This window comes from Mytilus trossulus, chromosome 10, assembly GCF_036588685.1.
Source record: "Mytilus trossulus isolate FHL-02 chromosome 10, PNRI_Mtr1.1.1.hap1, whole genome shotgun sequence".
NCBI classification, from domain to species: domain Eukaryota; kingdom Metazoa; phylum Mollusca; class Bivalvia; order Mytilida; family Mytilidae; genus Mytilus; species Mytilus trossulus.
The window spans coordinates 15,843,812-15,861,732 of NC_086382.1; the positions used below are offsets into that span (position 1 = coordinate 15,843,812).

Sequence of the window (17,921 nt, forward strand, 5' to 3'; positions counted from 1 at the left end):
TACCAAACAATTCAAATAAAACAAACACCATGGTTCTCTGTTAAAGAATGTGACTCTACGCAATTTTATATGATATCCAAATCAGATTCAAGATTGTAATGAACGTATCTCTATTTTTCTTCAAATAATTTTGATTTAAAAAAAAATAATTATAGACTCTCTAACATCCTCTGTCTTTTCTTTCCCACAACCACTCTCTCACACACTCTGTCTCCATGCTGCTCACTCTTTACTCTCACACCCACCTGCACACACACAGAAACAGTCGCTCCTCTCTCCAAAACATACCAGACAATGATGCAATTCTCTCACTCTCACACACAGAGAGAAACTGTCGCTCCGCAATTCTCTCACTCTCACACACAGAGAGAAACTGTCGCTCCTCTTTCCAAAACATACCAGACACTGATGCAATTCTCTCACTCTCACACACACAGAGAAACTGTCGCTGCTCTCTCATAAACATACCTAGACACTGATGCAATCCTCTCACTCACACACACTATGTCTACTCTCTCCTCTCACATTCTCTCTGATTGTCTCCACTCATACACTCTCCTCTTCTTCTACTCTAACACACCCTATATCTCCTCGTGCACCCTCCTCTCACACACAGTCACTCTCCTCACATACACACTACTCTCAACACACACTCTGCTCTCACCCACCCTCTCCTTTCAACACACACTCTACTCTCAACACACATTGTCTCCTCACAGCTTCTCTCACAAACACTCACAGCTCCTCTCTCACACACACAGAGTTGCTCTCACACACTCACAGCTCCTCTCTCACACACACATAGCTGCTCTCTCACACACACACAGAGCTCCTCTCTCACACACAGGTCGTCTCTCACACACAACTCCTCTCTCTCACACAGCTCCGCTCTCTCACACAGCTCCGCTCTCTCACACAGCTCCGCTCTCTCACACACACAGGCTATCTCACACACAGCTCTCTCACACACAGCTCTCTCTCCTCTCTCACACACAGCTCCTCTCTCTCACACACACAACTCTCTCACACCCAACTCTCTCACACACAGCTCTCACACACAGCTCCTCTCTCTCACACACACACAGCTCCTCTCTCTCACACACACAGCTCCTCTCTCACACACACAGCTCCTCTGTCACACACACACAGCTCCTCTCTCTCACACACAGAGCCACAGCTCCTCTCTCTCACACACACAGCTCCTCTCTCACACACACAGCTCCTCTCTCTCACACACACAGCTCCTCTCTCACACACACACAGCTCCTCTCTCACACACACAGCTCCTCTCTCACACACACACAGCTCCTCTCTCACACACAGCTCTCTCACACAGCTCCTCTTTCTCACACACAGCTCCTCTCTCTCACACACAGCTCCTCTCTCTCACACACAGAGACTTTACCCTGTTGACCCTTACCCTGCTGAACCTGCTAACCCTTTACCCTGCTGACCCTTTACCCTGTTGAGACCCTTTACCTTACCATGTTGACCCTTTACCCTGTTAACCCTTAACAAAAATACAACCCGTCATTTCCCATACACTACATGACCCTTACCGCCTGACAGCATGACCCTTACCCCCTAACATGACCCTTATCCCCCTAACATGACCCTTACCCCCCTTCATGACCCTTACCCGTATACCTTACCCCTTTTTCCTATACATTACCCCTTATTCCTTTACATTACCCCATAATCCTATACATTACCCCTTAGTCCTATACATGCCCCCAAATCCTCTCCCAGTGAATGCTCTGTATAAATATCAATATGACAGAGATCCTAAATGGCTATGACAGTACAGGAGTTCTACTCCGTCAGGGCTGTGGACACCACAGTCCATCGGGGACAACGCCACTGTCTACCATTGTCTGGGAAAGGTTGGTACTCATTCCTTCAGTTAGCCTTCATTAGGTTAGAGTACGACATTACATTAGAAAATATATGCTTTTTATTGCAATGAAAATGTCATACTTCAACGGTCTTTTAACATTTTACAATTTGCAATATATACCTGTATGAAGAACCAAATTTTTGAGTTTTCATTTGCATATCACTTTTTTAATATTCTTGACACTTTTTATGTTCAGTTAGCTATAAAACTTTTTACATTTTGAGTGTACAATAAATATTAAATGAGATGAAATAAAGGGTGCTAACTGTGAAAATCCTTAAGTCAATGATAATATATAACGTTATAAATATACGGCTAATTAACAGATTGCACAATGTATGTCAAAATCAGTTCACTTGTAATCGTAGTAATCACTGAACTGTAGAAATATCAATTGAACATTTATATGTTAAATTTTAATTTATATTATAAGGATTTGTCTAATGAATTAAAATTTGCTATATAACTTTTTTTTATCTGACTCTGTTGAATATAAATATCAGCCCTGTTGTTTCCTAAGTTATCTTTGGTTGGCCCGTTTGTTCATCATATTTGTCATGCTTCAGTCATCTCTTGAATTACATTTTTTATTGTTGAATTCAACTGTACTTCGTTATATTCTTTCTTCTTGCAATGTCTTTTTATTGATAGCTTTTTATTTCAGCATTATTCGTTGGATACCAACTTTCGCTGATTTCGTGGTTTCATGTGAACCACAAATTTGATATCCAACACATTATCTATAATCAAATATCCACGAAAATAAATAAATTCACAGTGATTTTATCTGGTAGGTCGTTGATTTCCGCTTAATGTATTCTCGCCTACTTTTGCTGTTAATCGCAGACTCAAATAAAACCGATGAACAAAATTATTTAAAATATTCCTCTCGATACTATTTTTTTATTGTAAGACGCTTCTGTCCAAGATTGGTAAAAATCCAAGATAGTTATGAATCTAATAAATGTTTTAAAAACTTTAACTGGAAACTGTACATGTAATGTAAACTGGAAAAATAACTCAGTCCATTTAAAAGTAAAATACAAAAACAAATCCGTCTAGATACTAACTTTTGATCACGACGAGCAACCTTTTGCCCAAGTTTGGTACACATCCAGGATAGTTTAAGAAAGTTATTAAAATTTAAAAAAAAATAACCACAGAGTGAATGCATTGTTTCTTTGAAGTAAAACTAAGTCCAGTTATAAGTAAAATGGAGGGGGGGGGGGGTAAATATATTAACATCTGGATGCTATCTTATGATCATTAAAAAAAGCTTTTGTCAGTTTGGTACAAATCCAGGATCCATTTAATAGAAAAAGAGGATTTTTTGGCAAATAAACCTATGTTACCAAAAAATTTTGTAACAAATCCACAGAAATTTTTAACATATATTACTCACTTGTTTTTGTATGATGTGCTAGCATTAGTTGTTTACAAAACGTCCAAAACAACCTTTAAATTCCAGATTACCTTGTGATTAGTCACTAACGTCGAGCGCACCCAAGAAGGTTCACTTGAATTGGTCCATATTTATATTTGTTTTAATCAATATCTAAATTCAAACTTGATTTAAGGAAATCATTGCTATCACTGCATGCAATAATCCTATATATATCAAGCACCGAATTGCCAAATATGAGAGTACAAGGGGAAAGACTGTTGATTTTTTATTAAAAAAGCATTATGTTTATCATTGAATCAATACTAGGGGCGTGTTTGATTGGTCTCTTGACTTCTACACATCTTCAGAATGTCTTCCTTCGAATGTCTTCTGGTGAAGAGTAAAAGAAATTGAATCTGGACCTCTTCTGGGAATATTCTACGGAAGATCAATAAAATAGACATTTAATTTGCTGTCGAATAAAGCTGGGTTTAGTTATGTTGGATGACATAAATTGAGTTAATGATTTTTTTCAGAAAATAAGATACCGTCCATCGGAATTCAGTAAATGAGGAGATAAAATTATTTTAAACATCCTGCTATCTGAGGTGTTTATAAATTAATTGAGTATTATTATATATCTTACTCGAGCGATCTCAATTTTCAATTGTGCGTACACCTTTTTGTTAAAGGCTGGGCTGAGTATTTTCGATACGACAGCAAACGAGGGGCGAAAGATACTAGAGGGACGTTCAAACTTATAGATCGAAAATAAACTGACAACGCCTTGGCTAAAAAATCAAAAAAGACAAACAAACAAATAATAGTACAAAAGACACAACATAAAAAAACAGCAAATTATGGTACGCCGTATTTATATGTCCAATCTATAATCCCATGTCCAAAAAGATACACTACCATACGTGTCACTGAAATCTTTTACAGAGTGAACAGTAAAAGGGACCAAAAAATAATTTTAAATTTGTTGACTATATTGCTGATGATTCCAGGCGAATTCTTTCAATCTAAATTATAAAAAATTATTTCCAATTTAACAAATCAAAAACTAGAAAAGTCTGTATCCTTTTACTAATACACGCTGGTCGAGACATCATTCAGTAAAGAATATTCAAAACAGCATTCAAGATTCAAGATAAAATGGAAAATCGATAGTATTTTGTAAAGGAAACAAGTATGGACACAGACGCAAATTGTCAGTGGGGTTAAAGGTCGTTACAAATGTATTGAAAGCTAGACTGGAAATGTGTATTAACAAATTGAGTTGATGTGTACATGTCTTCATTCAAATGCATTGACTGATAAAAAAGGGGGCTTCAACTTCCACCCCTCTCTATGAATTAGTTGTTTGAGTGTTTGAATATGGAGTTTGTTAATAAATAGCTGCACTCTAAGCGCATGATATGTCTCGATTCCTTTAAAGCTTGCTTAAAGGTTGAACTATTTTGTTTTGTACAATTATTAGTCTATTTGTTTTCTCATTTCATTTGTTTTATATTTGTCATTTTAAGGTCTTTTATAGCTGACTGTGCTGTATGAGCTTTTGTCATTGTTGAAGGCTATTTGGGGACCTGTAGTTGTTAATCTTGTTTTAAATTTTGGAATGTAGCTGAAGTCAACAGACATAGACAATTCACCCAAGTTTTATAAAATGATGTGGAAGTGTTTATGTGAATAATTAAGATGGGAAATAAGGAAAGTATCAAAGTGACAACAACCCAACCATAGAGTAGACAACAGATGAAGGCCTCCAATGGGTTTTCAATGTAGCCAGAAACTCCTGCACTTATAGGTGTCCAAAAACTATAAAATCCCTTATTTGTTTTTAGCATATATAAAAATTCATAACACAGAAATGTATAATCTGAAATTTATTACAATCAAAAGGGACCTTAGGTCAATAGTGTAAACAATTCCCCAAAGTTTAATTAAAGGTGATGGATGCATTTTTGTGTTATTGTTCAAAATTGGAAAATTCTCTCTTTTTTAAGGATAAAATCTCTCTTCATAACATGGAAATGAAAATTCTAAAATTTATAAAATCGATGTGGAGCTAATGTCAATAGATATAAACATTTCAACAAAGTTTCTTGAGAGTAGGGGGAAGTGTTTTCTAGTTATTGTCTGAAGTGTGGATGATGGACGGATAGACAACAGTATACTATAATATGTTGTGTGTGAGGCATTGGTATAATAAAATGGTTTTGAATGAATAATGATTAGAAACTGTTTAATGCAGTTATTGAGGGAACGACAGTGAAGAAATTGCTGAGATCAATGCGTTTGAATCCTAAGAATTCAATTTTTGTTGAAATGAAACAAAGTTCAATTTTTGGCCCTTTGGATCTTAATGTAGACCAATTTGAAAACGGGACAATCCTGTGCAATTGAATATTTCTGGCTATTGGCAATACTGTGCAATTGAAAATTTCTTGCTATTGCGCAATATTGTGCAATTAGATATTTCTTGCTATTGTGCAATACTGTGCAAATTAAAAATTTCTTGATATTGCACAATACTGTGCAATTGGAGATTTCTTGCTAGTGTGCAATACTGTGCAATTGTACATTTCTTGCTATTGAACAATACTGTGCAATTGAAGATTTCTTGCTATTGCAGAATACTGCGCAATTGAAAATTTCTTGCTATTGCACAATACTTAGTATAATAATTTTTGACCCCGATTTGGACCAACTTGAAAACTGGGCCCATAATCAAAAATCTAAGTACATGTTAAGACTCACCATATCAAAGAACCCCAAGAATTCAATTTTTATCAAAATCAAGCTTATTTTAATTTTGGACCCTTTGGACTTTAATGTAGACCAATTAGAAAACAGGACCTAAAATTAAGAATTTGGACATGGTTAGATTTGGCATATCAAAGAAGTACAATACCGTAATTCATTTTTTTTGATGAAATCAAACAAAGTTTAATTTTGGCCCCTTATTCCTTGGGACCCAAACTCCAAAATTAATCCAAACCTTCCTTTTGTGGTCATAAACCTTTATAGATTTCTATTAACTTATACTTAAGTTATTGTTCAAAAACCAAGAAAAATGCTTATTTGGGGCCTGTTTTTGGCCCCTAAATCCTACACTGTTGGAATTAAAATTACCAAAATCTATCCCAACCCTCCTTATGTGGCCATAGACCTTCTGTTTACCAATACCTAAGTTATAGAGCAAAAACCAAGAACAATGCTAATTTGGCCCCTTATTCCTAAACTGTTGAGACCAAAATACCCCAAATCAATCCCAACCTTCCTTTCATGGTCATAAATCTTGTGTCTAAATTTCATATATTTCTATTTTACTTTTACTGAAGTTAGAGTGCGAAAACCGAATGTCTTTGGATGAAGACGATGATGCCAACGTGATACCAATGTACAACCAAAAAGTTTTCAATTTTTGCGGTTGTATAAAAATGATCTCAAATCAAATTTTTAATGGAGTTTGCAACAGTAATTATTCAACTACTCATTTTAATACATCATAAAGTATTAAAGTGTAAATGTCATACAGTCATGGTGCCTCCGCTAGCATATAACGTTATAAAGGTACATAAATCAAGATCTGTAAAAGTGAAGCTGCTAAAAATTGAACTTAAACCAAGTTTAGAGGTACCGGTAATAAGCATTGTATACACATTTCACTAAATTTAGTTGAGACAAACTTGAGAAATTTTTCCATTTGTGAAAGGGGATAACCCTAGAATGATAATCAAAGTGCTTGTAATCACTGAATGGCTATTAAAGACTGCTTAAATTTATCAGTTGGTAGTAAAGTGAATTTTGCATTGTATATTGTATATATAGCTTTATTTTAAGTCGATTCAACTTCTATTCTGGACAGAGAAAGATAACTCCAATTTTCAAAGAAGATTTCACAAAGCAATGGTTTTAGGTAATATTAATTCAACAACCATTCTGGACAAAGAAAGATAACTCCAATTTATTATCTTGAATCTACAAAAATGTTTATTTTGGGCCCTCAATTCCTCTACTGTTTGCCCCATAACCCACAAAATAGACCCCAAACTTCTACTTATGGTATTAAATATTATGGTACAGTTTCAGAACAATTGAAATACTTACACACAACTTTTTGTACTGACACAAGATTAATGTGTGTATTGGGCACCTTTGGAACCCTTATTCATAAACCTTAGGGACTATATATATATATATATATAACCGCCCCAAAACAATCCCAAGCTTCCTTTTATGATTATAAATATTATGTTATAATTTAATGGCTTCCTTTTTACTTATACTGAAGTTATTATCTGGAAACCATCCGTCTTCCCAAGACGACGACAGGATACCTACATGTATTTCAACTGCAAAAGTTTCTGTGGTTGTATAAAAATTTCAAATATGTACAATGAAATATAGTTTTAGAAATTGATAAGCCTAGATAGGCCTTATAATTTTTTCCCCACATAGTTGAAGGACCATTTACTCTCAGGACCGAGTCATAAGTAGACAGTACAGTCTACAGATGTATTAAAACAACCTAGCATCATATTGCTAGTAGTGGGAGTAGCATTCTTGGGTAAATTTGTTCTTTTTTTTTTATAATATGTTTGGTTCAAATCAAAATTGAATGCCTTTATCTCCCTAATACTTACATTGTAAATAGAGGTGGTACTACTTTGACAAATCCTTGTACATGAGAGTTTTCTGTCAAATCTTTATTTCACAAAGAATGAATTGCATAACAATGAACTGAGCTCAAAGCAAAGTACTTTAATAATACACTTAGACAAAGAGCTAAATCCAGTGATATACTTTGTACTACAGGTCCTTCATTAACATCCATTGACCAAAACCATATCTCAACAACATTCCATACTACATGGTTGGATTTGGAAGTCCTGAAAAAGACATGATTTTTTTTAACATATTTTAAGTATATATACACAGGTTAAAACTTTCTTGTTGTATAATCATTCCGTATCTATATATATATATAGCTAGACTTGCTTCAATTCCCTTTCTATTATTTTTCTCTTACTAATTTATATGTTTACTGATAAGTGCTAGCCTACTGATTGCCCTTGCAGATGTCAGTATAATTGTAATCTCCTAGTTATAGCAGTAAAACTATTAAAGGGGCAAAATTGAAAAAAAGAAATAAAAACATAATTAGGAAGGGACATGTAGCAAGTCTAATATATAGCTAGAAACTATCAATTTGCTTAATGCACATATTGATAATCATATATGTTGAGTGTACCTCTGTTGGAAATAAGAACACACAAACCTCCACCTAGTTTTAGTCAATGGACAAAACATTCATAACTATAAAATATTATAGATCTAAGACTTGTCAGTGTCTATTTACCATTGCCACTGAATCAGTGATATATGTACATGTATTGTACACATAATTATATACATGCAAGACTAATATTATAAAGTACATACATGTTTGTATATAAGACTAAAACTGACATTCAGTCTTTACAACATCTTCATTCCCAAAGTCATTTTCAAATCTGACTTCATGGTGAAATAAGATTCCATATCTACAACCAATTAAAAGGAAAAATCCCTCTGATAGAGTAGCATTTAAATCCGATTTCTAAAATGGAAGCTAGGACACCTTGGAACTCAGAACTAAAAAATATCGAACAATATATCTGATATATTTCAAATGCATGTACACTTGTACATGAAATAATATAAATCTCTAAAATTCACCATATTGTTCCCTATTTCATCTTCTGTTAGATACTGTATATCCAGTGGCGGATCCAGAAATTTTCTTAAGTGGGGGCCCACTGACTGACATAAGAGGGGGCTTGCTCAAGTCATGATTCAGTGATTCCCTATACAATGTATAAGCAACCAAATTTTTCCCCAAAAAGCAGCCCCCCCCCCCCCTAAATTCGCCTCTGATATCAACCTCTAGATGTCTTTCAATTACATTCAGTTTAGTGTGGGTTTATCTTTGATAGTTGTACATGTTACAACCAGATTCCCAGCAGGGAGCAACTTTGTAAGACCACAGAGGTTCAAGCTTAGATTTTGAAATAAGGAGGAAAATGTAACCTTTTCAATTTATAAAACAGGCTCAACATCATTTCTATACATATATAAACATATTCTAAGTTGTGGACACACCTTCATTAAATATTCTACTTCAGTTAGTGGAGGAGATCAAATTTTTTGGGTCTATATATTGTCCTTGATATTGAGGTTATTTTGACACAGCAAAATATAAAGAAAATGTAAACTATGATCTGGAAATTGACTTCGTTTTCACAAAATAAGCCCACTTAAACTGAACTTTAAATGCAAAAGACCTCTAAATGGCTAACAGATATTGCTATATAAAAGAATAGTCCATGATTATACATGTACATGACATTAAAGAATTCATGAAATTTACACTGATTCTGTCAGTTGAATGGACTAGAATGAGATAAGTTATATACATGATAGACATAAAGCTTTTTTCCAACAGTTGTGTTGTAAATTAAATTAGTTGTATTTTATGGTTGATATATTTATGTATATACATGTATGTAAATCATTGGCTCTTCAACCAATGATATTTTACAATATCGATTATTTGTTTATTTTTCTATTGTTGGTATTTTTCAGCATACTAAAAATGTTTTAACACAACACGAGTGCAAGCTTGATAGGGTGTCCTCACACAGGGTTTTCGCTGGCGGTCGCTGGGGGAATGCATTTTGGCGTCACAATTTCAAATGACATAGGATAACATATGATCTGTCCATATACATGTATGACGGTAGAAATGGGGGTATCTTATTGAAGTATTCTTGCCAAATGAAGATTAAACAGTAATTCTTAGACATGACCATAAAAGAGGGGGGATAGGACCTTTATCGGGACTCCAGGATCGGGTGTTTTTAAGCTCAGGATTATCCCCCCTTATAAAATGTACACTTTTTTCCAGAAGATTAAAAAATCAGCTGAATTTGACAAATCACACTATTTGTTTTCCAAAAATAACCGTAATTGGATGGGGATTGTGTGTATTCACATTATTTGAACAACTCTCCTTGGGCCGAGAAAAAAAAGATCCGTGTTTCAGGTAACCCGACCGACCCTGTTTTTTAGCCCCGACTGTTAACTACTGTGTTTTCTATTATTTTGTTTATATTATTTTCAGGTACATGTTACTTGGTGGGTTTAGTTTATAGATTAGTAAAGACATTAGAATAGACAATAGTATTATATTGAAGCCATAAATAGCCAATCAACAGTGGTAGCAGAGCTTATAAAGATGACAACAGCACCTAGTTACAAGAACCCACCAGGTTTGACCAAAGATAAAAGTTATCAACAATGGAAAAATGAAGTTAAAATGTGGCAACTCGTGACAGATCTTGACAAGAAGAAGAGAGGTTTGGCTTTAGCTTTGTCGCTACAAGGAAAACCAAGGGAAGTAGCCCTAGAAGTAGATCCCACTGATTTAAATGTTGATGAAGGAGTAGATAAGCTGATAACTGAGTTGGACAAGCTTTTTGAGAAGGATAAAATAGATCAGGCTTATGCTGCATATACTGTATTTGATAAGTTCCACAGAATAGATGATGTAAGCATGTCTGATTATATCATTGAGTTTGAGCAGAGAAACAATAAATGTAAGAAATATGAAATGGTACTCCCAGATGCAATTCTAGCTTTTAAACTTCTTGACAATGCTGGGTTAAGTCAAAGTAATCGTCAGCTGGCATTAACTGCATGTTCTGACCTTAAATTCGACACAATGAAATCTGTTTTGAATAGGATATTTGCATCAAAATCTCAAAATTTTCCTGGAGAACAAGACTCTGTTGTTACTGTTAAAGAAGAATCAGCTTTTGTCAGTGATGGGTATTATCAGAGAGGTCGAAGTTCAAGAAGAAATTTTCCTCGTAATCGAGCTGATAGATCAACCAACTCTAGTAGACTTAAGACTAAAATGAATCCAGTCTTTAATGGAAATGTCTCAAGATGTAAAATATGTGATTCCAAATTTCATTGGGTCAAGGATTGTCCTCACAAGCAGCTAGATGTGAATTTAACAGAACATGAGAGTGATGAGTTAAATGAAATTGTAAATATAACATTATTTACCTCCGCACAAGAATTTAAGCCTCTAACAGTGTTTGTCGCAGAAGCCTACAATGCTGCAGTTATTGATACTGCATGTTCCAAGACAGTGTGTGGTTCTAAATGGTTATACGAATTTGTAGAATCACTTGACTCAGGACTTGATCAACTTACTTGTAATGAAAGTCATGTACCATTCAAATTTGGTGATGGACAAACAGTATATTCATATCAGAAAGTGAAAATTCCAGCACTTATTGGATCAGTTAAGTGCTCAATTGAAACAGAAGTGGTGGATTGTGAAATACCGTTATTGTTAAGTAAAACCTCTCTGAAAAGAGCAAGCACTATCCTAGATCTCAGAAATGACAAGGTTACCATGTTTGGACAGTTAGTGGATGTAAACCTAACTTCAAGTGGTCATTACTGTATCAACATTAAAGACAAGCAATTCACAATCAGAAATAAGAATGAGAGTGAGGAGGTTTTGATCATTGACACAAAATTATCTTTTAAGAAGAAAAAGGAGATTCTTTTAAAGTTGCATAAGCAGTTTGGACATGCATCATCAGATAAACTTTTATCCCTGTTGCAAAGTACTGGTTCTGTTGATTCTGAAACAAAGACCAGTCTTAAAGATATCTGCACAAAGTGTTTAATTTGCCATAAGTTCAAGCATCCAAAAGCTACTAAACCAGTGGTTGCCTTTTCACATGCAAATGATTTCAATCAAATTGTGGCAATGGACCTTCACGAAATTGACCATAACTTTTATTATCTACATGTTATTGACTTATTTAGCAGATTGAGTGCAGCTGCAATCATCAGAAGAAAGGACTCTAAAGTCATTGTAGATAAGTTCATGCAGATATGGGTTGGCGTTTATGGTGCACCTGAAGTTGGTGTTTACACAGATAATGGAGGTGAATTTAATTCACAGATATTTAGAGACATGGCAGAAAACTTGAACATGTCAGTTAAAACAACAGCAGGATATAGTCCTTGGTCCAATGGTGTAGTGGAAAGACACAACGCAACGCTTACAGAAACAATCAATAAAATGAGAGAAAGCTCTAACCTTTCATGGGAGACTTCCGTCAGTTGGGCAGTTCATGCTAAGAACAGTTTGTTGAATGTCTATGGCTACAGTCCATATCAAATAGTTTTTGGAAGGAACCCAAACATGCCATCGTCTATAGTTAACAAGCCTCCTGCATTAGAAGGTACAACAATTAGTAATGTTATTGGAAAGCATTTAGTTGGCTTACATGAAGCTAGAAAAGCATTTATTGCCGCAGAATCCTCTGAGAAAGTAAGAAGGGCACTACGTAAGCAAATCCGGCCTTCAGGAGAAAAATTCAAAAATGGTGACAAAGTTTTCTTCCTACGAGACAATCAGTGGAAAGGACCAGGCTGGGTAATTGGTCAAGATAACGTAGTTGTTTTTGTAAGATATGGAGGTACATATGTGCGTGTACATGAAAGTAGAATAAAAAGAGACATTGATGTTGAAAGAAAACAAAAGATTATTCATAAGCATACAGCAAAGTCAACTCCTGTGCGTAAGCTTCAAGCTGCAACATATAACAACACTGAACCAGATCATGACTTAGTATACTATGAGAGTGACGATGAAGAGCCTCATCAAAATGATACTGAGAATGAAGAAAATCAAGAAAATGTTGAAGAATCTGCAGACGAAAGTGCTGATCAAGATGATAGTCATGCTGGTAGCTAGAATGGTAGTTTGAATGGTGAAGATGGTCCTGAGTCTGAAGGGAGAGACAGTTTTGATTTGGAAAATCAGGCAGATAATGATATACATGAGGAAAGTATGGAACATAATCCTGAGTCCCAGGAAAATGATTGTATGAAATTAAAGAAGGATCAGATAGTGAATTTTAAAATCCCTGGTGAAAATGACACAAGAGAAGCAATAATTTTAGGCAGGGCAGGAAAAGCTACAACTGTTAAAAAGAGCTGGTATAATATAGAATACAATCAGCCAGAAAATATGAGAGGTGATCAGATATCAATTGATCTAAGAACAGTCAATGATTTGAAAGTTGTTAACCAGTCAGATGACTTGAATGAAGATGTACTTTTAAGTGATATTGATTTTACTGAGGCTAGAGAGGCAGAACTGGATAACTGGAGAAAGCACAATGTTTTTGAAGAAGTTGAAGACAATGGTCAAAACTGTATTTCAACAAGATGGGTTTACACTATGAAAGAATTAGATAACGAATTTCATAGAAAAGCTAGATTGGTAGCAAAAGGTTTTGAAGAAGACAGTCTAGATGAGATACCAAAGAATTCACCAACATGTGAAAAGCAGTCTCTACGACCAATTTTATCAATTATTGCTAGTAAAAGATGGTCAATTAATTCTGTGGACATTAAAACTGCTTTTCTTCAAGGAGAGAAAATGCAAAGAGAAGTCTACTTGAGACCTCCTAAAGAAGTTAAAGCAACTGGTAAAGTCTGGCGCCTTAACAAATGTGTATATGGTCTTGTTGATGCATCCTTAAAGTGGTATGAAAAAGTTAAAGCAACATTGCTAGATTGTGGAGGAACAGTGTCCAAAATTGATTCAGCAGTTTTTTATTGGTATAATGAAAAAGGTTTGACTGGTGTCCTAGCAGTTCATGTAGATGACTTTCTTTGGGCAGGATCCAGTACCTTTGAGAAAAGTGTTGTGTCCAGAATTAGGGATATGTTCAAGGTAGGGAAAGAATCCTGTGAGTCTTTCAAATATTTAGGTCTTGACCTCAGCCAAGAAAATGAAACTATTGTTCTCAGCCAGCAAGACTATGTCAGAATGTTAAAGACTGTTTTAATAGATAAAGACAGAGTTAAAACATCTCCTCTTTCATCATCAGAACAGACACTCTTGAGGTCAAAAATAGGACAATTATTATGGTTAGCAAGACAAACACGTCCAGACATTGCGTTTGATGTTGCTGCTATTTCATCAAAAATTAAGTCTAGCACTATTGAAGATCTAAAGAAAGTCAATAAAATAATTAGGAAGGTGCAAAACGATCCCGTTTCACTGCAATTCCAGAATCTTGGACATGATGTGAAATTTATTTTGTTCAGTGATGCATCATTTGGAAATCTTCCAGATGGTGGAAGTCAGGGTGGTTATGTTGTGTTTTTGATGGGCGATGATGGTAAAGTGAATCCAATCACTTGGCAGTCTAAGAAATTAAGAAGGGTTGTACGTAGTACTTTGGCAAGTGAAGCCTTGGCCTTAGCTGATGGTGTGGACTGTGTTATATCTTTAGCAGCTCTGTTTAAGGAATTAATGCATAATGAGAACGATTTGATGCATACTCCAGTAGATTGTTTCGTTGACAACAAAGACCTTTATCATGCAATATACTCTGATAAACTTGTTGGAGAAAAGAGATTGAGGGTGGAGATCAATGCAATAAAGCAATTACTTCAAGGTGGAGAGCTTAAAGAAGTAAAATGGATTCAGACAAATGAACAAATCGCCAATGTTCTTACAAAGCATGGTGCTTCTGGACAAGACATTTTACGTTGTTTTGAAAAAGGACTTTTGAATTCAAGCCTTTTGTAATTAGTGCAACTGACAATAAAGAAAAAGGAGAAGAAAGATCAGATAAATACTTGATACTATGACATTTTAATTGCCTTCATTTTCATTTTTATTTGGACATTAACATTTCTAGTGAAAAGAGAAAAGGATTAGATTGTTAACTACTGTGTTTTCTATTATTTTGTTTATATTATTTTCAGGTACATGTTACTTGGTGGGTTTAGTTTATAGATTAGTAAAGACATTAGAATAGACAATAGTATTATATTGAAGCCATAAATAGCCAATCAACACCGACCTTAACTTTTATGTTGGATCTTTAAAAAAAAAAAAAAAAAAAAATTATCAACCGACCCTGATTTTGACACAGGCTTCTGATAAATGACATCATATTTTTTCTCTCTTGCTTCCTCTTGCATAGAAAGGCAGTAAACCATTTTATTAATGTCAAAAGGTATTCCAAACAGGTTAAAATCCAAGAAATTTGCACAGCAGGTGTTTCAAAAACATTGCAAATGGCCCAAGACCACAATTAATGACCCCACTGTTCGTTGTTCATGAATGTAGTCCTTTTAATTAGTCATTAGAGTGTATTTTTCCTGAATTTTTTTTCTTTCCCTTCCCCACTCATTTCTTAGATTTTATTGGGTGGAAATGAAAGATCAGAGGTGAAAAAAAATTTTGGATGTTGTATTTAAACTGATTTTGATATGGAATGAGTGATTAGGCCAAGTGCAAAAAGGTCATATTTACAGTTTTCGGAACATCTCTTGACTTGTCCATAGGGGTATGGATGTATATTGGCTAAATTTGTAAAAGTGATTCCTTCAATCTTTCTGAATTTTGGATATATTTTTGGACTAGTGCTATACATAAGACACACAAAGTGCATGGTGCAATTTTTTTAATGATACAAAATGTTCAAAAGAAATGATAGAGAAATTAATTGTGGTCTGTGGCCAAATGGCACACTTCCGGTTTTTGAAACTAATTAAGGATCCGGACTTGGAAAAAACATGATAAATACTCAATAACTCAAATATGAAATTTTGAATCATCACCAAAAAGTACAGATCATGTGACCATCATAAGAAACAACTATATTAAGTTTCATGAAATTTGGATAAGTCGTTCTCAAGTTACGGTGCCACATGTTTACGCTGGACAGACAGACGGCCACCTGACATTTGTATACCTTTATACGTCCCGTCTTTGACGGACGTATAAAAAGCAGTACTAAGCGTGCATGTTACGCTAGAAACATATTCAAAGAATAAAGTTTTATAACTTCTTAATGTCATATCCAATATTTATCAAAACCTAAAGGGGAGTTACATGTATCTTACTTCCTATATTTTTTCATGGATGTCAATACACCTAATCGCTATTTATTCCATACCGGATAAATTCTAAAATTATACAACTTTTTCATCCAGTTGAAGCTATCTGGGGGCCGTTGAAACAATTCACCATGCACAATACTTTTTAATGAGACCCGTTTTAACTTATTGTAAATACTTTAAACAAAATAATTTTTTACTTTAATTTTAATTTCGAAAAAAAGTGGATCATACTCTATTAAAGTTTCTTGATGATCGCTTTCTAAAGTTTTTCCTCCCTCAGCTCTCTACTAAAAAAACTTTATTTTCGGCCGCATGACCCAAACAGGAAGTTGTACATACAATGTATGACTGTTTTTCCCAGATTGGACTAAATAGCGATAATTAAATAAGGTGTAATTTCCGGGATTGTTGAAAACTTGCATATTCATCACTATCTGATTTTGTGGTTTTAACGATCCAGACAGACAAATAGCAATAAGATGTTTAGGAAAACATGACCTAAAACCTCCTTCATATAAGACAAAAAACATGGGAACTCATACTGAATGGTCAAATGTGTACAATATGAAAATTTGAGTTCAGATGGTAAAATCACAAATAAGCCGTTCATGTAAATGGACCATAAGTATGACTGTTGAGCAAATTTAAAGGGATATGACGGGGAAGGGGCAAATTAGCGTTCAAGGGGAGCAAATGCTGTTTAAATTGGTAAGCGGGTTTTAAATATAGAGGGAAAGTGGAGTCATCTTTTTAGACTTTAGTAACATGTAAATATAACTTATGTAGACTTACCTTCTAATTCTATAGACTATTAAAAAAAAACACACACACAACTCGGAACTATTTCTAATTCACTTGCACTACTGATATGCAAACCTAAAAACAAAAAGGAAAATATCTTAAAATAGTGATTGAAAGATTCATAACACTTTGAAAGGATAATTCAGACACGTGTTACACGGGGAGCATGTTTGTTTACAAATAATAATGTCACGTGATCGCGCACTGACCTCGCATGCTGCATCGCCATTACAATTCACTAATACATGTACATAACCATTTTCATGCAAACATGCAAAGTGAATGTGATTGGTTATCAAATAATACGAAAATAATGCATGAACCGTTGAAGAAGAAATTATTTCATCAAATAGATTGGATTTTCACTTTCGACACGAATAGGTCGAGTTGACATTCCTGTCATCGGAGATGGTATTGAGATAAACGGGATAAAACGGACCGCTAAAAAGGTCCAGAGAAGCACATCAGTAGAACCTTAACATAAATAAGTAATACTTACCAAAATTTCTCTAATTGATAACCTATAGAACTGAAATTTCACAAAAATACCGGTAAATAATTTTGCTGATTGATATGATGCTGGTTAAGTTAGCGCGAAATAAATATTCTTACTCCTATTGCTTCATGTAAATTTTTTTTTATAAAATTGAATTCGACTACAGTTCAGCATAAAAAAAACGTGAATATGCAAAAGCCAGGTAATATGTTAATGATAAAGTGTGTATAAGTTTTCTTAAACGAAGTTACCCGTATAATTACCAAGAATTACATTTGAGCGCAAAGTTCTGTATGTGGTTTGTTTGGTTTATGTAACATTTATAATTTAGACTG

General features: G+C 34.6%; 1 protein-coding gene and 1 long non-coding RNA gene across 2 annotated transcripts; both read right to left on the minus strand.

Annotated features, from left to right (window-relative positions):
• Positions 1-769: 769 nt before the first annotated feature.
• Positions 770-1,895, minus strand: LOC134687723 (uncharacterized). The gene is made up of 3 exons (XM_063548180.1): positions 1,869-1,895; positions 1,120-1,383; positions 770-1,003 (listed from the first exon to the last, which is right to left on the minus strand). Exons 1-3 carry the CDS (start codon positions 1,893-1,895, stop codon positions 770-772), a joined length of 525 nt encoding a protein of 174 aa, XP_063404250.1.
• Positions 1,896-7,939: 6,044 nt separating this feature from the next.
• LOC134686049 (uncharacterized) lies at positions 7,940-17,676 on the minus strand. The gene is made up of 3 exons (XR_010101514.1): positions 17,590-17,676; positions 17,082-17,165; positions 7,940-8,179 (listed from the first exon to the last, which is right to left on the minus strand). It is a non-coding gene; the product is annotated as an uncharacterized LOC134686049 (long non-coding RNA).
• Between the last annotated feature and the right edge of the window lie 245 nt (positions 17,677-17,921).